General features: G+C 42.1%; 1 protein-coding gene across 1 annotated transcript in view; it reads right to left on the bottom strand.

Moving 5' to 3' along the window:
- moxd1 (monooxygenase DBH like 1) overlaps positions 1 to 27,941 on the bottom strand; it is a 69,185-nt gene that overhangs the window by 14,733 nt on the left and 26,511 nt on the right. Inside the window, exons 5-6 of the mRNA XM_033021285.1 lie at positions 14,099 to 14,278; positions 11,464 to 11,566 (exon numbers count right to left, since the gene is read on the bottom strand). Coding sequence (XP_032877176.1) covers positions 11,464 to 11,566; positions 14,099 to 14,278 — 283 coding nt within the window. The remainder of the gene's footprint in view (positions 1 to 11,463; positions 11,567 to 14,098; positions 14,279 to 27,941) is intronic.

The following is a 27,941-nucleotide window of genomic DNA, read 5'->3' as shown; positions in this document are numbered from 1 at the left end:
GTGAGCATCTCCTTCTCAATCGAGGCATATGGCGATTCAGTGTCGGTTATTGCTCTGCTCACATACGCGATGGGACGTCCCTTTTGGAGCAAGACTTCCCCCAGTCCCTTGTTGCTGGCATCACTCTGAATCGTCAGCTCCTCCTTGGGGTTGTAGTATGCTAAGAACAGTGCTTCCGTTACCATCTGTCTGATCTTGGACATCGCTTTGTCCTGCTCAGCAGACCACTCCCATGCTATGTCTGGTCTCGTCAGCTGTCTGATGGGCTCCACGGTATCAGACAGGCTGGGTAGAAAATGGCTCAGTTAGTTGACAAATCCAACTAGCCTCTGCACACCCTGTACATCTGAGGGTGCTGGCATATTGACGATATCTGCGACCTTTTTGGGGTCGGGTTGCAGTCCTGTGTCAGTGATCACATGTCCTAAAAAGGGTATCTCAGTTGCTCTGAAGACAGACTTGTCCTTGTTAAGTTTGATGTGTTCCTGTACACATCGCTGAAGCAACTGCTCGAGCTTCGAGTCATGGTCGATGACTGCGTCTTCCATCACCTCTCCCTTACCATAGATGATGATGTTGTCGGCAACGCAAATCACTCCAGGTAGCCCTTCGAGCACTTGATGTAATCTTCGCTGGAAGATTTCAGACGATACACTTAAACCGAATGGTAATCGGCGCCACCGGTAACGCCCGAAAGGTATGTTGAACGTCGTCAGATTGCCCGATTCGTCATCAAGTTTCACCTGCCAGAAAGCTGAGCTCATGTCTAGCTTACTAAAGATCTTCGCATGGTCCAGATCTGGCAAGATGTCCTCAATAACTGGGAGCAGATAGTGTTCTCGTTTCAGCGCTTTGTTTAGCGGTCGTGGATCGATGCACACCCGGTGATCACCATTCTTTTTATCCGCGACCAAGAGCTGGCTGACCCATCTCATCGGCTCGTGAACTGGTGCGATCATGTGACGCTCTACCATACACTCTAGCTCCGTCTTCACCTTCTGCTTTATCGCATGAGGTAAACGTGGTGGCGGTAAGATTGTGGGTTGTACTTCCTCGTCAATCTGGAGGTGTGTTTCACCAGGCAGCTCTCCTAGTTTACCGTCAAACACCTCTGCATAGCGTTCTTCAGTCTTACCCGCTTTCTCTTTTACGACCGTCGACATGTGTACACGGTGAAAGCTGTCATCATTTACAGTGATCAAATTCATTCACTGACTAGCTTTGCTTCCTAGCAGTGGGGTGAACCCATCACTGACCACAATGAACTCCACAGAATACTTGCGGTTTGTCTTGGGGTTGAGCAGCTTAACCCGGCAAACTCCTTCCGCGTCCATTGTAGGCTTGTTCCACATCCTGAGCTTCTTTTGACATGAGGCTAGTGTGTGGTCTACTCCGTGCAAATATCTGCGTGGGCAAGATGTTCACGCTCGCTCCGCTGTCCACTTGGAAGTTGACCTGCTTCCCATTGACAAGCATCGATGCGTAGACATCATCTCTAGGCCGCACCATGATAATTGTGAGCGTGATACTATCAATGTACTCAGTGCACGTGTCACTTCCAGCCTGGTCATCCACTTTGTGCACTTTCTTCTTTCTGCACACTTTGGCAAAGTGGTTGCAACTGCCACATGCCCGACACGTCTGTCCGTAGGCTGGACATTGCTGTTTATCCATTGCATGCCCCTTGCCACAATACTTGCACACTTTCACTTCTTGATTGTGCTTGCCTTGGCTTTTCATAGGCTTAGCCCACTTGCTTTACTTGTGTGGGTGTTGCACAGCCGCGCCTCTCTTGCCGCACTGGTGTGATTTTGTGGACTGCAGCAGCAGACCTGCTACTTCCGGTGAAAGCTTGGAGATGTGAGGCAGCCGTCTCGGCACTCTTGCAGATGTCGATACATCTGTTGAGAGTGAGCTTCCTTTCCTGCAGCAAATGTCTTCTCGTCTACGAGTCACTATTACCCAATAAAATCTGGTCACGGAGCAAGCTGCCCGTCATGCACTAGCAGAAATTACAGGACTTTGTTAGTGTTCTCAGGCTCATGAGGAATGAATCAAAGTTCTCACCTGCTTCTTGTTGTCTCTTGTTGAAGACGTATCGCTCATACGTCTCATTCCTCTTGCCAATGGCGTAGCTCTCGAACGTGCGAATGATCTCGGCCAGTTCTCGGCTCTCCTCGTCATTGGCAAACATGAAACTGTCGTAAATCTCCAGTCCTGACGGGCCAATTGTATGGAGAAACAATGCCGTCTGGTATGCTGGTGTTTGCCTGTCTAGCTGTGCGACCATGCTGTCATTTGCCCACATCCAACGCCATGTTTTCCAACCGTCAATCACTCAGCGGTTGACGGTTAATGGGGTTGGTGGTCGTATACCGCTCACGGGAGGCGGACCGGCAGCGTGCTGTGGAGTGCTACCGGTGGCCGTTTGCGTAGGCTGCTGGTCGCCCGTCTCCTCGTCCACACTCGACTCGGCTTGCTGCTGAGTGGCCGTCTGCCCCACCCTTTGGGTAGCCATGTAGTTTTGCGGCAGTTTTAATATTTTCCGTGCCTTAAATGCTTCTCAATCACCAATCGGACGGCTCTTGACAGTTTCACTAGTCCTTAGCTGCTAACTGTTCCAGCTGGGAGCTTCAGGTTGTGGCAAAATAATGATTCTTTAAGGCACCACCGCTTGCACCATGTTCAATGACAAGCTTTTCCAGTAAATAAAACTCCTACGCTTGCCTGGAACCCCCTTGCATGCGTGGACTTTATTAAGTCATTAAAGGCACATTACACATATCATAACAAAGTGCACATATGCACCCCAGATGCAAAGTCATCCAAATAAGATTCTTTATACACTGCAATTCTTTTCAAACTATGTCAACAAACCTACACACTAAATTTAGGCTACTGTGAAAGATAGCGTGTCGTCTTTTCCAAAGGACGAATTGAAGGTTCCTGATATAACCTGACAAATAGCAACAAACTTGTGTGAAATTATCCAAAAACACATTCACATGTTACAAACTGTGAGCATAGCAATGCAAACGTGCATGCAAAAATGTCAAATACGAGTCTGGAACATATATGGTTTGTACTTTGTTGCTGATGTAAGCATGTTGCACAACTACTATACTACTGTGTTTCCAGATCTGTTATTCTGCTGCAAATAAGAATTTCATTGTTCAGTTTTGGTACACATGACAATTAAACATTCTTGGCACCCACACGTACTTACTTACAGTACATACAGGCACACACACACACACACACACACAAATATTTACTACAGCACAGGAATGGGCCCTTCTGCCCACTATGTATGTGCCGAACATGAAGTCAAGTTAAACTATTCTCTCTCCCCCGTGCCCCACCTAGATTTGCACCTCACCCCCCCCCACCCTTCTCCTTTCACCCACATTCCCTCCTCTAACTTCATAATTCGCAATTGTCTTTTGTCTCACAGCTTCATAATTCGCGATCCTTTTATCTCACAGCTTCTGTTACTTCATCTCTGGCCTATGTCCAACCTTTCAAAAATCCTCCTCATCTCTATCCACCTCCTCTCTTCCAGCTTCCTTATCAACCTCCCCCAATCAGTCTGAAGAAGAGTCCCAACCCAAATTGTCACCTATCAATGTTTTCCAGGGATACTGCCTGACCCGCCGAGTTACTTTTTTGTAAATCAGCATCTGTGGTTCCTTATTTTACAATTTTAACCTGGTCAACATATTCATCTCAAAAATATAAATTGGTTCTTTTTCATAAAGAATTGAATTTAAGATCAAACTTTATTTTGGCTACTGCAAGGCTATAGGAGAGTCACCCATAGACGACTGAAATTAATACAGATCTGGTAATTGTTTAACTTTTTGAGGAGAAAACAAGGGTAGTTGATGAGGTTTACCTTTTTGGAACTTGACCAATTTTCACGCAAGATAATGTTTAACCAATGCAATAATTTATTGATAGCTAACCTTCTGTCACCTGTTGATAATTGACTGGAAGTTGGAAGACAAGAATCAGAGATGAAGGGAACGGTGTTTAATCGCAGATTTGGACTACTGGTGACCCCCCCCCGTTATCAGCTGGGTCTTTAGTTTTTCATCATATGAATCCAACCTGTAAATGGTACCCGAAAGTCAATTTGCCAGGAAACGGAAGCCCTGGAGAATTTAAGACCGACAGGCAAAGTAGATAGTGATTTTAATCTGGATAGAACATAGAACAGTTCAGCACAGGAACGGGCCTTTCAGCACACAATGTCTGTGTCAAGCATGATGCAAAGACCAACTCTTACCTGCCTGCATATAATCCATATCCCTCCATTTCCTGCATATTCATATGCCTATTCAAAAGTCTCTTAAGTGCTACCATTATAACGGTCTCGACCACCATCCCCAGAAGTGCGTTCTACGCACTCACCACCTTCTGCTTAAAAAATGTGCCATGCATATCTCCTTTAAACTTCACCTCTCACCTTAAAGCTATGCTTTTCCATTCTGGGATAAAGGTTCCGAATGTCTGCCTTATCTATGCGTCTTAGAATTTAAAAAAAACTTCAATCAGGTCTCCCCGTACCTTCTGGCGTTTCAGAGAAAACAATCCGTCCAGCCTATCCTGTAGCTAATACCCCCAAATCCAGGCACCATTCTAGTAAACCTCCTCTATACCCCTTCCAAAGCCTCCACATCTTTCTTGTATTGGGGTGACCAGAACTGCAATGTAGTTTTAGAAACATAGAAAATAGGTGCAGGTGGAGGCCATTCAGCCCCATGAGCCAGCACCGCTATTCAATATGATCATGGCTGATCATCCAAAATCAATACCCCGTTCCTGCTTTTTCCCCCATATCGCTTGATTCCGATATCCTTGATTTTCAATATGGCTTTGAATTAGGAGGTACCATGAGACACAAGGTAAGCAGGAGGATACATAGATAGTAACGAGGTGAAAACACCACAGTCACTGGAGTGGACGAAATGTTAATTGACAGGGTAGATCTTGATGGGCAGGATATTCCTCTGTAAGTGAACCTAGGGGTTATTGTTTAAAACTGATCAATTTAGAGATGATAATCTTTTTGTTTCCTGATCCAAGGTCAATGAACATTTACACGATAGACACAAAATGCTGGAATAACTCAACTTCACTCTGACAATGGAGGAGGCCCAAGAAGCTCACTGTGGGAATTGGAGGGTGAGTTAAAGTGTTTAGCAATCAGGAGATCGGGCAGGTTTCGCGGACTGAGCGGAGGTGTTCAGCGAAACGATCGCCGAGCCTGCGCTTGGCCTTGCCAAAACAGTGATAGTCCCCCTAGTCCTCGCCTTTCATCCCATCAACTGTCGCATACAGCACATAATCCTCTGACATTTTTGCCAACGGGATCCCATCACTAGCCACATCTTCCCATCTCCACCCCTTTCCGCTTTCCACAAAGATCGTCCCCTCCGCAACTCCCTGGTCAACTCATCCCTTCGCACTCAAACCACCCCTTCCCCGGGTATTTTCCCCTGCAACCGCAGGAGATGCAACACCTGTCCCTATACCTCCCCCCCTCGACTCCATCCAAGGACCCCCAGTCTTTTCAGGTGAGACAGAGGTTCACTTGCACCTCCTCCAACCTCATTGACTGTATCCGCTGTTCCAGGTGTGGACTCTTATATATCTGCGAGACCAAGCGCAGGCTCAGCGATCATTTCGCTGAACACCTCCGCTCAGTCCGGTTAAACTTGCCTTAAACGCTTTAAATCCCCCTCCCATTCCCACAATGACTTTTCTGTCCTGGGCCTCCTCCATTGTCAGAGTGAGGCCCAGCGCAAATTGGAGGAACAACACATATTTCGCTTGGGCAGGTTATACCCCAGTGGTATGAATATTGACTTCTCTAACTTCAAGTAACCCTTCCTCTCTCTCCATCCCCTCCCCCTTTCCCAGTTCTGACCAGTATGACTGTCCTCAATTACATTTTATCTGTTATCTTCTCCTAACTAACAATGATCGATTCTACATTTTCCTTGATCTCTATCCCCTTTATCTCGTTTTCACACCTTACACTTCCTTATCTCTGTATCTCCCTCTCCCCTGACTATCAGTCTGAAGAAGGGTCTCGACCCGAAACGTCACCCATTCCTTCTATCCAGAGATGCTGCCTGTCCCACTGAGTTACTCCAGCATTTTGTGTCTATCATTTAAATGTTCACTGACTTTGGATCAGGAAAGACAAACCATTTTCTTGAAATACGTGCAATCAAAGATATACATGCACAAAAAAGAAATCACTAAATACTAACACACAGCCAGAAATAAATCAAATCAAATCAAAAGCATTCTTTTGTACCAGTGTGGCCTTTGTCAAAGAACTGAAACACAGTCCAGAAGAGAGACACAAAATGCTGGAGTAACTCAGGGGGTCAGGCAGCATCTCAGCAGAAAAGGAAAAACAGCCCAAGTTTAATTGGAACAAAATGCTCACTTCTGAAGGGCAAGGAGCGATGATATGGGGATTAAGTTCCGCGATTAACAAATAACTAGTGAGCCAGGTTATTTAGTAACCAATTATATATGTGGAGCAGGACTTGTACTAGCCAATGCAGAACATTGTGCTGTGTACAAAACATAAGCTATCTACATGTCAAAAATTCAATCCACAATGCTCAGGAAAAAATGATAAAAACATCAGAATTGTCTGTTTATGTGGTTTACAAACAACAATTTTCCTCTTTGGTAATATATCCCACAACAGCCAGAAACCGTTGAATTCGCTTTGCCCACAAAAATAAGAAGGCTTGGCCAAGTTATGAGTCATTAGGTTTTTATAAACTATAGATATTGTTTCTTTAATTCAAAGCATATGCTACTCAGACTGAGGAACATTGAGAGCATATGTAAGGTGCACAATGGGAGAGAAAAGCAACATTAAAATAAGTGAGTTTGGTATTTCGAAAAATGCAAGGAATCATGGGATTTATCAAAGGTCATTCGCGATAAAGCAAAAGTGAACGAAGCGCTGGCTGTACAAAATGTATATAAATTAGACAATAGACAATAGGTGCAGGAGTAGGCCATTCAGCCCTTTGAGCCAGCACCGCCATTCAATGTGATCATGGCTGATCATCCCCAATCAGTATCCCGTTCCTGCCTTCTCCCCATATCCCCTGACTCCGCTATCTTTAAGAGCCCTATCTAGCTCTCTCTTGAAAGTATCCAGAGAACCGGCCTCCACCGCCCTCTGAGGCAGAGAATTCCACAGACTCACAACTCTCTGTGAGAAAAAGTTTTTCTAAATGGCTTACCCCTTATTCTTAAACTGTAGCCCCTGGTTCTGGACTCCCCCAACATCGGGACTCCCCCAACACGCCTCTAGCGTGTCCAAACCGTTAATAATCTTATATGTTTCAATAAGATCCCCTCTCATTCTTCTAAACTCCAGAGTATACAAGCCCAGCTGCTCCATTCTCTCAGCATATGACAGTCCCGCCATCACGAGAATTAACCTTGTAAACTTACGCTGCATTCCCTCAATAGCAAGAATGTCCTTCCTCAAATTAGGGGAGCAAAACTGCACACAATACTCCAGGTGTGGTCTCACTAGGCCCTATACAACTACAGCAGAACCTCTTTACTCCTATACTCAACTCCTCTTGTTATGAAGGCCAACATGCCATTCTCTTTCTTTACAGCCTGCTGTACCTGCATGCTTACTTTCATTAACTGATGAACAAGGACCCCCAGATCCCGTTGTACTTCCCCTTTTCCCAACGTGACATTTAGATAATAATCTGCCTTTTTATTTGCTAGCAGAGTGGATATCCTCACATTTATCCACATTAAACTGCATCTGCCATGCACCTGCCCACTCATCCTACCTGTCCAAGTCACCCTGCATTCTCGTAGCATCGTCCTCACAGTTCACACTGCCACCCAGCTGCAAATTTGCTAATGTTACTTTGAATCCCTTCATCTAAATCATTGATGTATATTGTAAATAGCTGCGGTCCCAGCACCGAGCCTTGCGGTACCCCATTAGTCACTGCCTGCCATTCTGAAAGGGACCCGTTAATCCCTACTCTTTGTTCCCTGTCTGCCAACCATTTTTCTATCCATGTCAGCACTCTACCCCCAATACCACGTGCATTAATTTTGCCCACTAATCTCCTCTGTGGGACCATATCAAATGCTTTCCGAAAGTCCAGGTACACTACATCCACTGGCTCTCCCTTGTCCATTTTCCTAGTTACATCCTCAAAAAATTTCAGAAGTTTATTTACGCATGATTTCCCCTTCGGAAATCCATGCTGACTCGGACCGATCCTGTTACTGCTATCCAAATGTGCCAGTATTTCATCTTTTATAATTGACTCCAGCATCTTCCCCACCGCCGATGTCAGGCTAACTGGTCTATAATTCCCTGTTTTCTCTCTCCCGCCTTTCTTTAAAAGTGGGATAACATTAGCTACCCTCCAATCCACAGGAACTGATCCTGAATATACAGAACATTGGAAAATTATCACCAATGCATCCACGATTTCTAGAGCCACATCTTTAAGTACCCTGGGATGCAGACCATCAGGCCCTGGGGATTTATCAGCCCTCAGTCTACCCGACACCATTTCCTGCCTAATGTGGATTTCCTTCAGTTCCTCCTTCACCCCACATCCTCTGGCCACTAGTATATCAGGAAGATTGTTTGTGTTCTCCTTAGTGAAGATGGATCCAAAGTATCTGTTCAACTCATCTGACATTTCCTTGTTCCCCATAATAAATTCACCTTTTTCAGTCTCCAAGGGTCCAACTTTGGTTTTAACTAATTTTTTCCTCTTCACATACCTAATGCCCCTGTCCCACTTAGGAAACCTGAACGGAAACCTCTGGAGACTTTGCGCCCCACCCAAAGTTTCCGTGCGGTTCCCGGAGGTTTTTGTCAGTCTCCCTACCAGCTTCCACTACCTGCAACCTCCGGCAACCACCTGCAACCTCCGGGAACCGCACGGAAACCTTGGATGGGGCGCAAAGTATCCAGAGGTTTCCGTTCAGGTTTCCTAAGTGGGACAGGGGCATAAATAAGCTTTTACTATCCTTCTTTATATTCTTGGCTAGCTTACATTCGTACCTCATCTTTTCTCCCCGTATTGCCTTTTTAGTTATCTTCTGTTGCTCTTTAAGCATTACCCAATCCTCTTGCTTTCCGCTCATCTTTGCTACGTTGCACTTCTCTTTTATTTTTATACTGTCCCTGACTTCCCCTGTCAGCCAGGATCGCCCCTTACTCCCCTTGGAATCTTTCTTCCTCTTTGGAATGAATTGATCCTGCACCTTCTGTATTATTCCTGCCATTGTTGTTCCACTGTCATCCCTGCTAGGGTATCTTTCCAGTCAACATTGGCCAGCTCCTCCCTCATGGTAAGCCTGGGGCCGCCACTGCTCCGGGCCGGTGTCCTGTCAGTCCAGGGTCACCCCGGACATCTCCAGGCGCCCCCGGACAGGGATGGGACACTCAGGAGGGGACAGGGACAGTCCAGTAGCAATTCAACAGCGCTCGCAGCGCCGGAGACCTGGGTTCGAACCTGACTACGGATGAAACTGAGGTCTGTATACATGCAGCAGCTGAGCTACCGAGAATGTTTATTGCGAATTACCTATGACCTGGGCATGCGCAGTCAGAATACCCAACTCGTTTATAAAGAGTGGTTTAAAAAATGTAGGTTTCAACTGGAGATAAATGCAAGGAGGTCTGTGATAGGTCTGAATGAACCCGACCCGAAACCGCAACTGTCCATTTCCTCCACAGACACTGCCTGACCTGGTGAGTTCCTCCATCGTTTTGAGTTTAGCTCAAGATTCCAACATCTACAGTTTATGTCCCGATGATGGGTTCAAAATGTTTGCATGCATTGCCTGCTGCATTTGAATCAAAGGCTGGCACATGAAGTATAAGTACTTTCAAATGAGACGTTGTCTGGTGTAGACAAAGCCAAAATTCACAAAAGAAAAACTATTAGACTGGAGACAAGTGTCTGCCAGGATAGTTATAACACCATTGCTCTTTTTGATAAATATCAAGACGGATTAAATTTAGCACAGAAAAACGTGGAGTGATTCGCTTTGCTAAGAACAATGATTAGAGCCAATGGAATTTAAATTGTACATCTTTAAAGTGGGTGCAGGAACAGAGTTCTGAGGATGCACATGTCAAATCTCTGACAACTGCAGGATAGGTTAAGTAGGCACAGAGAATCCTTAGATTTATAAATGGAGACATCAAGTACAAAGTCAAGGGAGATATGCAAAATCTTCATATTCCATGAATCTTCTTCTGTTCCCAAAACGTAGAAGGTGCTGCAAAAGGCTGATATTCACAGAAAATTCAGCAGACATGGATAAATTTCAACACCATAACAAACCACATCTTAGTTTTGTAGGTATGTCCACAAGAATGGGGTTTGCATTTTGTTAACAAAAATAGGTCCAAGGCTACGGGACTGCAAAAGTGCTGCCATTTACAGTAAACAGCAGTTTGATTGATTTCACGTTTGCAACTCAAAATAATCTTGTCTGCAAATGTGAGACTTTAGGAGAAACGATTGCTTTGTATTTGACTTTCTTTTTGTTGTTATAAGAGAAAGGGTAGCATGACGATGACGCTTTTGTTGGGGTGAATGGTTTTCGCAAGTTTTAAAACATTCATAAATTTGGGGATATTTTTATTTGATTAGGTCCATTGTAATTTTATTTATCGTTACCAGTGATGAAGAAGGGATTGTTTTGTGGGTATTGAAAAATATTTTATCTTTGAAGCTAAAAGTTAATGAATCGGCAATCTATTTCTGATTGTTGCAGCAAATTATGATCAGTCTAATGGGTAGATTGCTCAGATTTTTTTAATAATTATACAATTATATTGGCATACAAGCTATCTGAGTACTTAATATTTTCATGCATACCTGAAGACAGGTAGTTAATGGGAGGTGGAGTGTAATGGGAGGTGGTTTTGTGGTATTTGTTCAGACTGGCTGCAGTTTCAAGTTTCGGGGGCTAATCAGACGTGTCTCTGAATTACATGTTAAAGAATAATCAGTTTTTGCCTTGGGAATAAATAAATAACCAAATTATATTATTTTGCTGTTATTGGGGGATTTAAAATGAGTTATTAGTTGAATTAGAAAAGATAGGACTCACTACTACATATTAAAAATTATAATCTTAACTTTAATTAACCCTTTGAAAAATAGCTCAGATATTTTAATATATGTTTTTTTTTACCAGAAAATAGCACATCAATTATGAATATTCAGAATATTAATATTGTAGATAAAATAACGTTTTAAATTAAAGACATATTTAATTAGGTTCTTATGTCTTTGAAATTATTTTGCTCTGTAACAAATGAAAACAGGAACACACGAAGAGTAAAACAATCTATGCAACATACAATTGACAATTCAGCCACACATTCTTTGGAGAAAGTGCTCCCACCTTGCTGAAAGCCTGGGTTATCATAATGCATTTCCATCAACACATATGTGGGATCATCTGCGGTTCCAAGCGAAAGTCCAACGTCAGGAGGAAAGGAAAATCCCTGTAGTCATTAGACAGGAAAAAAATCTCAAACTTATGGTTACTTGAGGACAGTATTATTGTACATAAATGTAAAAATACAATTTATGGAACTCGGTTTTTATTCTGCTAAAACCACTTAAAAATGAGAGGAAAGGTTGGGAAAACATTACAAAGAAACTGGTCAATAACTTCCTCTAGCACTGTAAATTCCTCACGTAAAAAGTAACATACTAACCTGGTACAAAATCTTGCATACAGTCCTTGAACTATTTGGCAAATACATTGGGGTATTTTTAGACTTTTTGAGATACAGCACGGAAACAGGCCTTTTGGCCCACATAGACCATGCCGATCAGCATACACTAGCACCAGCCTACACACTAGGGACAATATACCATTTTTACCAAAGCCAGTTAACTTACCAACCTGCAAGTCATTGGAATGTGGGAGGAAACCAGAGCACCCAGAAAAAATCCATGCGGTCACAGGGAGAATGGACAAACACCGTACAGACAGCACCCATGGTCAGGATCAAACCTGGGTCTCTGGCACAGTAAGGCAACAACTCTACCACTGCACCTACACATCTATTTAAAGAACACTATATGTTTGTAGTATAATAAGTATAGCTATTTACCAAAAGCTTTAGTAACGTGTAATATCTTTGATTATACATTGAGCTTGCCCAACAAGTTAGACATAAGCTGACACACTGTCACCAATGTACAAAACCAGAAACTATTATTGTTGAAATCTGCTTTGTTATATTTCCTTATCAAAACAAACTCAGCTTTAAGTTTTCCATTTAGAATCGATTGCATCCTGAGGACTCATCAGCTTAGTATAGTTGTGGCTGTTCATTTGGCTATAATGATGGAGATTTGTAGCTATGATGTCTCCTGTTCCTTTGTAACATGGAAAAAGGTAATTCTATCAATGCTTACATGGAGAAATCTCTTTTAATTTTTGAACACCATTTTAAGCATGACTTGAGAGTTAGTGAAAATGTTTTGGATTTTAGTTGAAGGGAGAAGGAGGAATTCTTCAGATCTGTTGGCAACATTTGGGAAAAGAGCTCACAGAAAAGCCAGAATTTACTTAGAGGCTAAATATGATCACCTTGGTCTTGCTAGAAATGATGCTGCACATATTTTTGGTGTAATAGTAATAGTTTCTGCATTTATGGTGTCTAAGCATTTACATAATAAATGCTCATCTTAACCTTGAGGAAACATTTGATTAACTCAATTTTTTAATGATTTTTATCATTGACTTGACTGTGGGGAATATATACCAGTTCATGAGACCATGGTATGTATGACTAATTAAGAGCAACGTGGCATACCATAGCAAGGTAAGCAAAAACTGACCAGGTTTTGAGTGCAAAGAAAATCCAAGTCTGGGAAGTCTCTTCTGATGAAGAAATCTGTTCACAAGGCAAACATTCTGTTGCTAGAGTAACTTTACTAGAAAACTGGTCAACAAATGTGAAGATGGAAGGTTTCATTGCATCTTTGCAGGATTGAAATTTGAGTAATAAACCTAGCGCATCTTTTGTTGCTACTTCATTTTATACCAACTATGTGTGCATTATCATATACTCATTAAGTGTGATCTTGTACGTGTGTATGTGTGTGTATATGTGGTTGTCTTTACATCTTTGCAAAAACACTACGCTGTAACGATAACATTTTTACATATTCTGATTGACATTTTTCCCCTCGAGGCCGAGACCACCTTCACTGAACATTTTATGCTTTATTTCTCGACTTATTACTGATTAAAAGTAAGAAGTTTAAAAACACCAAAAGACTGAATTTAAAACGACCAGATTTCACTGATGACATCACAATGGCTCAGCTATCAGTGATCAGCTTTACTGAAGATTTCATCCTATATTTGACACGTTATTCGTGCCAACTTTAACAAGATTTTTACATATTGTGATTCACATTTTTCCGCTCTAGGCAGAGATCACTTTCACTGAACATTTTATGCTTTATTTCTTGACTTATTACTGATTAAAGTTTAAAAAAAATCAAAAGACTGAATTTAAAATGACCAGCTTCAACTGATGACGTCACAATGGGTCGGCTAGCAGTGACGACACAGGAACACTCTGAACTTTTCACCTCACAGGAGGGGGAGGGTGAATTGCTATTGCAACATGCAGGGGAAGTGCAATTGGAATTATTTTTTAAGCCCACTGCTCAGGGAGGCAGGGGAGTGCTGGAATCTTACATTCGAGAATGGTTTGAGTTGGAGGACCATGCTACGGGTATGGGGGCTACGGATAGGGAACGGGTGCGTTGGGGGAGCAGACCAATAAATGCACTTGGTCTAGTTATTATAAAAAACTGCACCAAAATTAAACAATTTCAAATGAGCTAGAATTTTTCACATTTGTTATATTTTTCACCTCTTAGAATATGTGAAAAATTAATAGAAATACTGTATCGTAGATACTAAGCAGTTTTCAATAAATATGAAGCTTCACATCTGAAGAATTTGCAATTAAATAAATGAACATGCCACAAAAATGAGGACCTACCTTTCCTCCGATTGCCCATGCCATAATGATACTTTCACAATATAAAAAATCATCTGGCATATTGGAATGGTAGCATTCATGTCCAATGTCAAGGGCACTGTCATTCAAGCTGTTGTGGCACTGATAAAGGAGAATATGATGTACCAAATGTTCATGCCCTTTCTGAATTATAGGATCAACCTGTAAATATATGCATTAAAGCAAACAGAAGACAGTAAGTAGTCTTATAACAATGCAGAAGTAAACTTCCTTTCCCTTGATATCCCAATTATGTAATTATTTATGAGACCAATCAGAGGGAAATGTTTACATTGCTATTGACCCCCAACAAATTAACATATACTGTTACTCAATAATCTATGAAAAAAACCCAAATCTATAAACAATAATGAAGATAAGATCCAATGGACCAGCAAAAAACTGTCCATTGTAGGCCTTGCACTTTGGATAAGCCACAATTTGCTCAATGTCATTGTGAATTGGTAACATTTTAAATCATGAACCAAAACACTCCCATCTCAAGATTTTGGCCCATTATTCTGATCGTAAATTTGATGACCAATTATTCACATTAGAGCACTAATTGCAAATCGTTAATCAGAAAAGTCTGTGAACTAGAAATTGAGCCACATAAACGTTTTCTTTAAAAGAGCCTTGCTGCAGAAAATCAATTCTATAAGAATCGAAAATAATAAATGTACCTCGTTATCAAAAAGGGAAACACAAAGCAGGAAACTATAGACCAATTAGCTGAACAGCTTACAAAGGGAAAATGTTAAAAGGTATTGTTAAATACATTATAAAATACAACTGAAAACAGGAGTTCCTTAACACATTTCCATCATTTAATAAGATCTTGCTTGATCTAAACTCACAGAACTGATTCTCTGCTCATCCATATGCAGTGGATCCTCGATTTCCTCATCAGGGCATGATCAGTACAAATTGGCAACTATACTTACAACACAGGAGCACCTCAAAGCTGCGTGCTCAGTGCTCTATCCCCAAAACAGTATAATTAGATAAAGCTCCAACACTATTAAATTCACAGCCAATACCACCGTTGTTGGATGGGTAATGGATAATGATGAATACAGGAGAGATATTGATAATCCGATTGAATGTGCCATAACAATAATCTTGATCTCTTTGTGAGCTGATTGTTGACTTCAAAAAGGAAAAGTCAGTGTTCTACGGACCTGTTTTCATCCACAGGATGGAGGTGGAGGGAGTCAACAGCTTTCAGGTATCTGGGAGTGCATATCTCAGAAGAGCAGTTTTGAGAACACATTGATGCAATCACAAAGAAAGCTCATCAACACATCAACTTCCTTAGAAGATTGAGGACTTTCAGTATATGGTCGAATACTTTATCGAACTGCTGCAGGTGTATGATAGACAGCATATTGACTGGTTGCAGTATGGCCTGGTTCAGTAACTCAAATGCCCAGGAATTAATATTGTTGTAGAAAATTGTAGATATTGTCCAGACCATCACAGGTACTGGCCTATCCACCATCAAACCGATCCACTACTTCAAAATTGCATTTTATATCAAAAGACCCACACCATCTGAGCCACCTTCTCATTTCACTACTACCATTGAGCAGAGGGCAAAATGCCTTAAAACTGACCTTCAGGTTCAAGAACAGCTTCTTCCTAGCAATCATCTGGCCTTTGAACACTGCACAACACTAATCATAACCCCACCTCAGCGGCTACAATTCTTTAGGTTGCTTTACAGCCTTCAGTTTTGCACTATTATACTTTATATTACTGATTATTAATTTATTATATTATTGATTATTCAACATTTGTTTCTGCGTTATTGCATTAATGTGCATGGAAGTCTTCAGCACGTAAGAATATGTTTCTGTCCTATTGCTGGTAAATATGACAATTAAACACTCTTGATTGTGTGTGGCCCCCTAGAGTGTACAATGCAAGTGCAAGGAAAACCCCTCATCTTCCATCTAGGAATACAGCAGCTGCAGAACTTAATACTAAATTGTCCAATTTGAGATAACTTAGTTTATTATAGTTACGTGTACAGAGGTACAGTGAGAAGTTTTTTTGTTGCGTGCTAGTCAGCCGAATGACTATATATGATTACAATCAAGCCGTCCACAGTGTACACATACAGGATAAAGGTAATAATGTTTAGTGCAAGATAAAGTCCAATTAAAGGTAGTCTGAGGGTCTCCAAAATGAGGTAGATTTTAGGTCAGCACCGCTCTCCAGTTGGTGATACGGTGGTTCAGTTGCCAGATAACAGCTGGAAAGGAGCGGCCCTGAATCTGAAGTTAGGGGTTTTCACATTTCTGTATCTCTTGCCAAGTGGGAGATGGGTGAAGAGGGAGTAGCTGGGGTGAGACTGGTCCTTGATTATGCTAGTGGTCTTGCTGTGCCAGCGTGAAGTGTAGATGGAGTCAATGGTTTGCATGATGGTCTGGGCTGCATCCACAATTCTCTGCAATTTCTTGTGGTCTTGGGTGGACCTGTTCCCAAACCATATGGTGATGCATCCCAATATAATGCTTTCTACGCACATATTTAGAAGTTGGTAAGAGTTATTGGGGATATGCCAAACATTCTAAGCATTTGAAGGAAGTTGAGGTGTTGGTCTTATTTCTTGGCCATTGCTTTAATATGGCTGGTCCAGAACAAGTTGCTTGTTTACTCCTAGGAACAGGAGTAAACCATCTCAACTTCGGCACCATCAATGTTTTCCGGGCTTTGCTTCATGAAGTCGATCACAATCTCCTTTGTCTTCCTGACATTAAGGGAAAAGTTGTTGTCTTGGCACCGGGTTACGAGATTCTCAGTCTCCTTCCTGTACTCCGTCTCATCATTATTTGATATCCGGCCCACTGTGGTGCTGTCGTCTGCCAATTTGTAAATTGAGTTGAATTTGTATTTAGCTGCACAATCGTGGGTTTATAAGGAGTAAAAGAGGGGGGGGGGGGGGGGGGGAGTGAGGATGCATATTTGCGGGGCACCAATGTTGAGGATTATCGTAGAGGGTGATTTGTCACCTATCCTTCATGTTGCTCATGAAGTCGAGGATCCAATTGCAGAGGTGAGTGCTAACTCCAAGTTCCAAGTGTTTGGACATGTTTGGATGGGACAATGGTATTGAAAGCAGAGCTGTATATGAATAAAAGTCTGACATAGGCGTCTCTCTTATCCAGGTGTTCGATAGATGTAGGGCCAGGGAGACGGCATCAGCCGTGGACCTAATGTGGTGGTAGGTGAACTGCAGTCAATCAAGGTTGCTTGATAGATTGGATCCTATAACCAATTTTGTTCCATAACCAGCCTCTAAAAGCACAATGATGGTGGATGTCAAGGCCACTCGACAGTAGTTGATAAGGCACAAATTCTTGCTTTTCTGGTACCAGGATGATAGTAGTCTTCCCGAAACAGGTGGGTACCTCAGAACGAAGTAAGGAGAGATTAAAGGCAAAACTCCCGCTACTTGTTCCACGCAGTTCCTATGGATGTGGCCAAGGACTCCATCCGGGACAGTTGCTTTCTGTTGGTCCACCCTCAGGAAGGCCGATCTAACTTCTGTAACAGTGACCCGGGGAAGAGGCACACTTGAGTCTGATGGGACGGATGTCATCACCTCATTGGCCTTCTGCTCAAACCTAGCATCGGAGTTCATCTGGTAGGGCTGCACTATCACCAGCAATGATGCCTGACTTTGCTTTGCAATCAGTTAGTGTTCAGACCTTGCCACAGTTGGCAGGTGTCCCAATGGTTATACTGGGACTCACGTTTGTCCCGGTATCGTCTCTTATACAATACAATACAATTCAATTTATTGTCATTTGGACCCCTTGAGGTCCAAACGAAATGCCGTTTCTGCAGCCATACATTACAAACAAATAGACCCAAGACACAACATAATTTACATAAACATCCATCACATTGCTGTGATGGAAGGCCAAAAAAACTTCTCTCTCCACTGCACTCACCACCCCGATGTCAGAGTCAAAGTCAAAGTCAAAGCCCCCAGCGGGCGATGGCGATTGTCCCGTGGCCATTAAAGCCACGCCGGGTGATGCAAGGTCGCACACCGGGTCTTGGTGTTAGAGCCCCCGGCGCGCGCTCGCAGAGACCCGCCGCCATTCCAAGCCGCGCGGGGCGGTGCTGTAAGGCCCCGCTCCAGGAGCTCTTCAACCCCGCAACTCGGGCGGGAGAAGTCGCCGTTGCGGGAGCCCCAAAAAGCGGTCTCCCTCCAGGGACCCGCGGGCTCCCGGTGTCACTGTCCGCCAAACCCGCAGTTGCAGCCACCGAATCTCCGGGGGTCGGGTCGCAGCAGCGTCCACCACAGCTCCACCCGCTCTGGACTCGGCCAGCTCCGCGACGGTGAGGTGAGTAGTCGGCACCACAGCCCCCGGTCTTCCTGTTGGAGGCCGCTCCTCGTTGCAGCCCCAACGACAACGGAGACCCGACAAAGAAAAGGTCGGGTCTCCCGTGCAGGGAGAGATTTGGCATTCTTGGCATTCTTGATGGCTTTTGAGAAGATAGCGGGCTTCTTTGTACCACTCGGGATCGTTTAACTTGCACGCTGTGGACCTGGCCTTCACCCAGGAATGTACCTCTTGGTTCATTAATAGTTGGGCAACAATTGGATTGTCCTCTTCGGCACGTACTCCTTCATACTTGCTGATGATGAAGTCAGATACGGCAGTGGCACACTCATTCTCAAACTCAACAGCGATAAGACAGAATTCCTCCTCATAGGCTCCAAAGCCACACTCAGCAAAATCAATAACCCCACTCTCACCATCGACGACACCACTGTCTCCCCATCTCCCCAGGCCCGCAACCTTGGCGTGATCTTTGATTCCACCCTCTCCCTTGAGCCTCACATCCGCCATGTCATTAAAACCTCCTTCTTTCATCTCCGCAACATCGCCAAACTCAGACCCTCTCTCAAACCGCCCGCTGCTGAAAGACTCATCCATGCCTTCATCTCCTCCTGACTGGACTATTGCAACTCACATCTCCTTGGCATCAGCTCCACCTCTCCATCCACAAGTCCAACCTCCACAGTTTTGGGGACAGAGCCTTCTCCAGGGCAGCTCCCAGGCTCTGGAACTCCCTCCCCCAACTGATCCGCAATTCCGTGTCCCTCACCATCTTCCAGTCCCGCCTCAAGACCCATCTCTTCACCTCTGCCTATCCTTAGCCCCACGTCCCCGTCCCTTTTCATCTGTGCATTAATTGCCTCATACTGTGTTTTGGATTGAATTCTGTCTTTACTTTGTGTACTAGTCATTTCTCTACTATTTATTTCATTCCCCTTACATGTTTTTCCTCTACATGCTCAATTTTTGTAAGGTGTCCTTGAGACTCTTGAAAGGCGCCCATAAATAAAATTTATTATTATTATTATTATTCAGGTTAATTGCAGTATCGCTGAATATGGACCAGTCCACTGACTTAAAGCAGTCTCTTAAGATGTCATCCGTGTCCGCTGACTAGCATTGAACAACTTTCTGCATCGGATCTTCCTGCTTCCTCCTGCAGGGAGGTGATCAGCTTTCCCGAAATGTGGCTGAGGAATGGTGCAGTGGTATGGATATGTAGCAGTGGTCGAAGTAGTTCTGGCCCCAGGTGGAACAAGAGACATGCTGATAGTACTTTGGTAGTATGCTCTTGAGGTTGGCTTGATTGAAGTCTCCATCTACAATGACAAGGACTTTGGGGTGTTTTGTCTCGAAGCTGTTGATAGCAGAAAACAGTTTATTCAGATCATGGTGGCATCCACATGGGGAGGGATGTAGACTGTTGTCAGGATAGCTGAGTAGGTAGTAGGGATGGCATCGCAGTGAGACATTCCAGGTCCGGGGAGCAAGCACTCTGAGCACAGCAAGGTATAGATTAGAAAGCAGACCCCACCGCCTCTAACCTTGTCCAAAGATGTCATAAGGTTCATCTGGTGAAATATTTATTTCTGTGCACTTGCTAACAAACTGAGCAAACTGCAACAACATATAATCAGTCGCCAAAATTGAAATAACAACAGAAGCCAAGGAACAGAACATTTGAGTCCCTATTTCCTCCCCATTTAATAGATCCATGCCAACAATACCTATGGGTTATTTTCTACTACTATTATCCATAGATAGATTTTTTTGAGTTATGTGATTAACCTTAGTTTCTGGGGGGAAAAAAGTACCTTCAAACCTGCTTTTTGACCATTTTACTTTAAGGTCTACTTCGAAAGGTTCTCTCCAAGTCACACATAATCTTGACTTGGAAATAAATCACTGTAGCTCAGTCTAAATCCTGGAACTTTCTATCTAACAGCAATGTTGGGTTACTTTCACCAGAAGGTTTTTAACTATTTAAAAATATGTCTGACTGCCACCTTCACAGAGGTAAATTAAGAGAGATTGAATTAGGTCAGGAAACAGGAAGGATAGTTGCAATATTTTACAATTCTAACAATGTGACTGAAATATAATCAAGATATCTATCAAAATTATTGGACATGTATGCAGTGCACACTTGCCGCAAGCTGGCTTTGGGGCCCTGGAAGGGAATCAGTATTCACTAAAATGAATTAAAATATCTTCAAAGGGAATATCCTGGCAGGATATAGAAAACAAGTTGCTCTGTCTGGAGCCTTAGCTCAGCAGGAAGAGGACCAAAGATGGAATAAGACCTACATGTTAACACTTCCAAAGGCAGCAGAAACATTTGCAAAAGGGAAGGCAGAAAATGCAGTTGTTATCAGTTTATGAGAAGGACTGGCAATAATATTGAATGCAGAAGAACACCTCAGATGGCATCCATGATTTAACACAAAGAGGAATGCCATCAAGAAAGTTATAAGAGAGCTCTCATAAAGAGTACTAATAATGTCTCAAAAATCTGCAGCAACAAATCTCAGGATATACACTATATTAAAAAAAGTCAGATCACATTTATAAACTCTAAAGAGAGTTGTTTATTATAACATTAATGATTAATATTTAAATAGGTTTGCGAATGATTAAACATAAATTATGTAGAAATGAAGCAGGAAAGCTCAAGAAGCACTAAGATGAAACAACTCTGAACTCAATCAAAAGTGAAAAATCCTAAAATAATGTATACTGCTTAAACTACAATTGAAAAGTGATTAAAGATCACCTGGTTTCTTACATCACATCAACATTGTATGGTAGCAATTAGTGAAAAGAAGAAACAGATTAGACACAAAATACTAGAGTAACTCAGGTCAAGCAGCATCCCTGGAGAAAAGAAATAGGTGACATTTTGGGTCAAAACCCTTCTTCAGACTGAGAGTCAGGGTAGAGGAAAACTAGACACATGAAAAGGTTCAGAACAAATCAGTTTTCACCGATGACCAAGGAAAGGTGGAGAACCAAATTGCTCCATTGTTGGCTGTGGAAGAGATGATAAAAGGATATATGGATGTGAACTGTGGCACTGGCTGGAAAACTAGGGTGGGGGAGGGGCAGAGAGGGGCAGGGTTACTTGAAGTAAGATAAATCAACATTCATACTGCTGGGTTGTAAACCAGCCAAGTGAAATATGAGGTGCTGTTCCTCCAATTTGATATTACATTGCAGCTCAAGTCTCCAATTGCTTGCAGACTGAAAGCAGCTCTCCAACAGCATAATTTCAACTACAATTCCCTCAGTTTGCCAGGCAATGATATTCAGCACTAATGTTCAGGCAACATTTTGAGCCCGTTTTAAAGTTGCCTCCGTGCCGTGGCGGCCTCTGTAAATGTCGTCATAGTACTCACCCCGTAGAGTGGGAGGGATGACTGCCTTGTGGCCTTTGACGATTATCCCGTCCTGTAGCACTAGTTCATCATGAACCAGGAAGTAGGGTCGTATTTCGAGCGGGGTGTTTGACTGTTATTGGGGCCATCCGTTCCTTATGACAGTGTTTAGCTCTGTGCTCCTGATCTTGTTGAACTCCCTTAATGACGTAACGTTGACCTTTGCACGCGTGTCGACTTCAGCAGTCAGGGTCTTGTTGTTTATCACCATGGTCACTGCTGGGTCAAGCAGTTTGCCGGAGGAGCGTAGGAGAGAGAGCACTGCTGAGTTGTTGTCGGTGTTATCGGAATCATGCTCATGGGAAGCATCGTCGTCTTCTTGGGACTCAGAGTCAGGCAGTTCTTGTTGTAACAGGTACAGATTTGTTCTTGAGGTAGCGTTCCCACGAGACCGACAACACATCGCAAAATGATTAAGCTTCTTGCAGTGGTGACAAATTTTTCCGTGGGCTAGAGTGGAAATAGTTGCAGTTGAGGCATCGCGTGGCAGACACATTAGAACCTTTCCAAGGCACATTTGAAACATTGCGGGGAGAGTAGTTAGCAAGATTAACGTTGTGTTGCTGAAGTGGGCTGGGAGGAGCAGAGTCTGCGAGCAGGGCAATGACCTCTGCCATGCAACATGAATGAATAGCTTGATCTAAAGTCAGTTCTGGGTTACGAAGGAGCTCAGCCCTTAGCATGCGATCTCTCATTCCCCCCACAATCTTATTGCGTACCAATTCATTAGCCACCTACTTCTGACACCATGTAATTACCTGATTCGTACACGGGTAAAAGTATAAGCATCTTTAATAGACTTCTCAGAGTGAGATATGCAGTACATTATACGTTCAGTCTGCTGCATCTACTAAATGTAATAAACGAGTTCTTAACACTATAAAGCATGCACTAGGCGGAGTTATTACTAGTAAGCATTCTGATTGGCTAACATACAATAGCCAATCTACACAGTGAAAGTATGCTACATTGACGAATTACATGTTAAACTGAAGACCCATCTGCCTGTTCAGATGATCATTTACAATCCCATTACATTTTCAAAGAATAAGAGTCAAACTATTCAAATACGTGATTCACATTTAAAAATCACAGTTATTGGAGAGTACATAACCAAGTGTAGCACAAGAATTGCTATTTTTGACAAAATCTTACTTCATTGTTTTCTCTGGTTGTGAAACCCTCTGCAATGCTTGCATTTATTGTCTTAATATATTGTGTTTGGTCTTTAATTGAAGCGTTCTTTTAAATTTTTGCTTCAACAGTATTTGGTTGCTTTAGTTCCTTTATCAATCGTACAATATCATAGTTATTAGAGTAATGCTTTAATCTAATTACAGCCTATAGACAGCCTGAAAAAATGTTGATCTATTAGCAGCCATTCCCCAAGTTGTCAACATTCTTGCTATATGCTCTCATGCACAATGACCTTTTTATAAATTATATCCTTCCCCCAAATTATGCTCTTAAACAATCAATCTAGTCCTTGTGTAACGGTGCATGAAAAAACTAGGAAGCTATTTGTCAGAGTATGCAGGCATAAATTTATGAATGATTATTCATTTCCGAAACTCCCCATTAATCATTGCTGGAATTAAGTACACACCATCCTGAAACAAAGTGGAATTATTAAAATTAACATATATTGGGCAAGTATTACAAAAGATCAGTGTTGTTGATCTTACAATGATTAATCAGTTATCCTCTTCCCAAATTCCCCAAAATACTAATTCAGTCCTTGCAACGTGCAGTCAAAAAACATCTTGGACTGAGACTGTGTTCTACTTCTAGATTTTTGAAAAAATTAACTGCTAGAAAAAAAATCAGCGGTCTAATAGTCGAGTTGCCATTAGCAACCAGATATGTGAGTTTTAATCCAGTATTATGTGGTCACATTAACGCTGTTAATGACATGCAACTGGAGGTTCAGCCGTTAGCTCTCAGTCTTTACTTTTGTTATCCATGACAGTTAGTGTTAAGGGCAAGTATTATACCCATCACAAATATGCCATTAATAAAAACAAATATACCTTCTGAACTTCGATGCTGTCCCATAATCAAACTTATTGTACTTCTCTGAAAAGAGGGCTAATGTATAAAAGAGGCTTACAGAAGCTGAACTTTCCCAATATAACATGCCTGAATACTTAGGGGAGAAAGATGATTTGTATTTTGTGAACCCTCGGAGTCTTACGAACTGCACAAGTAATGAACATATTTTTTCTGTTGACCAGCCGATGACACACAATGATTGCTGTGATGCCTACCTCAATGTGCACTTTAAGGATTCATAGTTCCTCATCCACGGACTCGTTAGGCCATCTGTTTACTAGCGTGATAGTCTGGGTCCTATCAACAACTTAGTTTAGTGTAGTTTTGAGATACTGCATGGAAACAGGCCCTTCGGCCCATCGAGTCAGAGCCGACCAGCGATTCCTGCACATTAACACTATCCTATACACATTAGGGATAATTTACAATTTTACCAAGCCAATTAGCCAATAAACCTGTACGTCTTTGGAATTTGGGCGGAAACTGGAGCTCCCGGAGAAAACTCACGCATGTCACGGGGAGAACGTACAAACTGTACAGATGGCACTCGTAGTCAGGATCAAACCAGCGTCTATGGCGCTGTAAGGCAGCATCTTTACTGCTGTGCCCACTTGTCAAGCAATGGAATCGTGGAATACCTACAGGTCTGCTCGAAATACCAGGGCTGAACTGAGGCATTTGAACGGATCCAAATCTTCAGCAATACGAATTGCAGAAAAGATTATCCACACTGATGGCGTGCTGTTTAATGGGCGATTACATCTTCGCATGTGCCCATGTTTCCCCTAACATCAAATAATGTATGCTGTTGCATCTCATACTGAACGCTGTTACCCATTGCCCTGGGTGACCACCAGAAGCAGGCACCTCACAATCTGGTGTCTACCTCTTAGAGTGATCCAAAGTTCGCCAGTAAACATTGAGCAGCTTGCCTTGCTGCACAGTGTCACTACCTCTATTGTAGCAGCTCTCCAGCACGCTGGCCCAGGTCTCAAAGTACAAGACTATGCCATGCAAAACTAAGATGACATCCTCCAGCTGCCTTACTTCAATTTAAAAAAAATGTTTCTCCCTTATCTCCAGTCTCCCCAAACAAAAGATTCACATGCCAACATATTATTATTTTTTCCTTTTCATAGTATCCTTTTCAAGTCAAGAGTCAAGAGTGTTTTATTGTCATATGGACATTGAAACTCTTGCTTGCTGCAGCACAACAGAATACGTAAACATAATACATAACGGGAGAAAAAAAAAAGTTCAGTGTGTGTATACACATGCACACACTCAATAAATAACAAATATAGTGCAATAATAATAATCCGAGTAAATTAAATTATTTTGGTAATTGCCAGATGCTGTCACCATGTTATTAGAGCCATGTGACAATTCAAAAAAGCATAATTTAACTGTCAATACTTTTAATCTTATCAATTAACATAGTATAAAATGAAATTCCACCCAACCCTTCCCCACCTGTATTCAGTATTATTTTTCAAGCATATTCTTTACTGAAGCCTACATACTGTTGGTAATACTAAATGCAGACTAAACACATTGAAGTAGCATTACTTTGCCTTGTAATTAAACACATGGTATCAGTTAAATCAATATTCCATTAACAATATTACATCATTATTCCACTAAATACAGAGATTGCTACATGTTCTGCAAATGCATGAAGTCCACTGAAAAAAACTATATGAAGCATTCTGCTATCGTATGATCGATTCACTCAATTGAACCCTTGAAAGACCACTATTGACATTATTGCTTCCACTTGGTAAATAAAACACAAATTGGTCTTGATTTCTTTTGCTGCTAGCTACTATTTTACCTCTCCCATTGCTACCTACCATATGACATTTTATTAACCTTGCCTTCTATGACATTTTATTTGCCTTGTAGGCACACTGTCAAACTATTTTTGAAATATTAAGGATTTCAAAAATTGTAATCCCTGAGAAATATGCTCATAATTCAGAATATAACACTGCCAAAGAAGCATCTTGTTACAATTCATCTTTATAGAATTTCTGGTCAACGAAATCTCAAGTCAAGTCAAGAGTGATTTATTATCATATGTCCCAAAACAGAACAGTTAAATTCTTACTTGCAGTAGCACAACAGATATGTAAATATAGTACTCTGTAAAGCCCATAATAAACCCACAACAAAACAGTTCAGTATATATATATATCTAAAAAAAATACAAACAGGATGATTCCTGGATCCGTTATCAATTGGGTGAACAACCTCTACAGTCAAGGACAGACGGCAAATGAACATTTGTTCGGACATCATAAACTTGGTCCGGAGGGATTTCAGGATCAATCTCCTGGCTAATCCTGGGTGTGTACAACCTTCCTTCCTCACAAATTCTAATCATTTTTCTCAATCTCGACCTTATTCCAGCTGTTTCAAGGCATGAGGAATTCCACAGGAATTTTAGATCTATTCTCAAATTGGAAAGGTTAAAAAGAGAATGTAAAGCAAAATTTAAAGTAGGGCAAAGCAGATGAAAAATGCAAACAGACAGAGCTGAAACAAACCAAAACCAAGTTAAAGGGGTATAAAGCTTTTGTGACCAAACTGAGGGAGAGATGGTTTTAAGATGGCTAGGAATAAACAATCTTGGTTCTGGTCTGCTGTCGGCTATTTAAGCACAAATATATTAATGATTTGTACTGGCAGGATAAGTTACCAACAAATTCAAGGAAAAAAAGTCATTCATTTTTAAAGACTCAATTTAGATCCCGTCATCCCAAAAGGAAACTGTAACAGTTGAACATTTGTACTGATGTAACCAATGCATTTATTCCACTGTAATTCAAAACCCCTGTTATTTTTGGTTGCAGGAAAGGTACTTTCCACAGTCATTATTTTGACATTAAAGTCCACTAATATCACTCAGACGTTGAACTTGGTCAAATTACTACAAATTGAACAGAGGCATAAATACAACAAGATAGGTTGAACCATAAGCCTAGTTAAATTTCATTTTGTTTAATGTTTCTGTGTTTAAAAGTTTAAAATAAATATATATTTTTAATTTACTTGGTTCCAAAGGGCTTTGCAGCCAGTGAAATATATTTTAACATGTAGATGTTGTTGTAATATGGGAAACAGCAGCTAATTTGCCAGAGCACAGTCCCATAAATACAATTGTAATTAATACATCATCTGTTTTAATCCTGGAGATTGAGTAGGAAATATCAGGACAAAAACCTCCCTTCTATGAAATTGTAACATAGCATATTTTACAGTGTACATAAATCTGAGGAGCATCAGTCACACTATTTAAAGTCTCATCCGAAAGATGATACCTCCGACTGGGTAGCACTTCCTCCATAATGGACTGGAGCATCTGCTTAAATTGAATTCATCTTTTGCTCTTCATTGTTCTACGATGCTAGCCAGGAACTCTACACAATTTATGTATTGCAACTTGCAACATATTTGAATCCGGAGAACAAAATATTAATTCAACTCCCAACAGCAAACCTACTCCAAAGGATTGTTTAAGAAGGAACTGCAGATGCCGGAAAATCGAAGGTAGACAAAAATGCTGGAGAAACTCAGTGAGTGAGGCAGCATCTATGGAGCAAAGGAAATAGGCAACATTTCGGGTCTGACGAAGGGTTTCGACCCGAAACGTTGCCTATTTAATTATTTCCGGAAGTGGCAGCGCTGCCTGGCAGCTGCGGCTCGCCTGCAGTCCGTCTGTTTTTTCATTTTTTTGTTGTTTTCTTTTGTCTGTTTTAGTTAAATTTAGTTAAATTTAGTTTATTAGGTTGTGTAGGTGTGTGTGAGTGGGGGGGGGGGGGGAGAAACATGGTTTAGTCTCTTCCTTCGGGGGGTAGCGACTTTTTCTTGTCGTATCCCCGTCTCCGTCTCCGTCTGCGCTGTGGCCTAACGGTGGAGCTGGCGGCCTCGAGGCTGTGGCAGCGTTCCGGCGGCGGACCCGACTTCGGAGCTGTG

The sequence above is a fragment of the Amblyraja radiata genome, chromosome 5 (genome assembly GCF_010909765.2).
Source record: "Amblyraja radiata isolate CabotCenter1 chromosome 5, sAmbRad1.1.pri, whole genome shotgun sequence".
Lineage (NCBI taxonomy): Eukaryota > Metazoa > Chordata > Chondrichthyes > Rajiformes > Rajidae > Amblyraja > Amblyraja radiata.
Note: the sequence above shows the minus strand (reverse complement) of the source record. Positions and strands in the feature narration are given on the sequence as shown.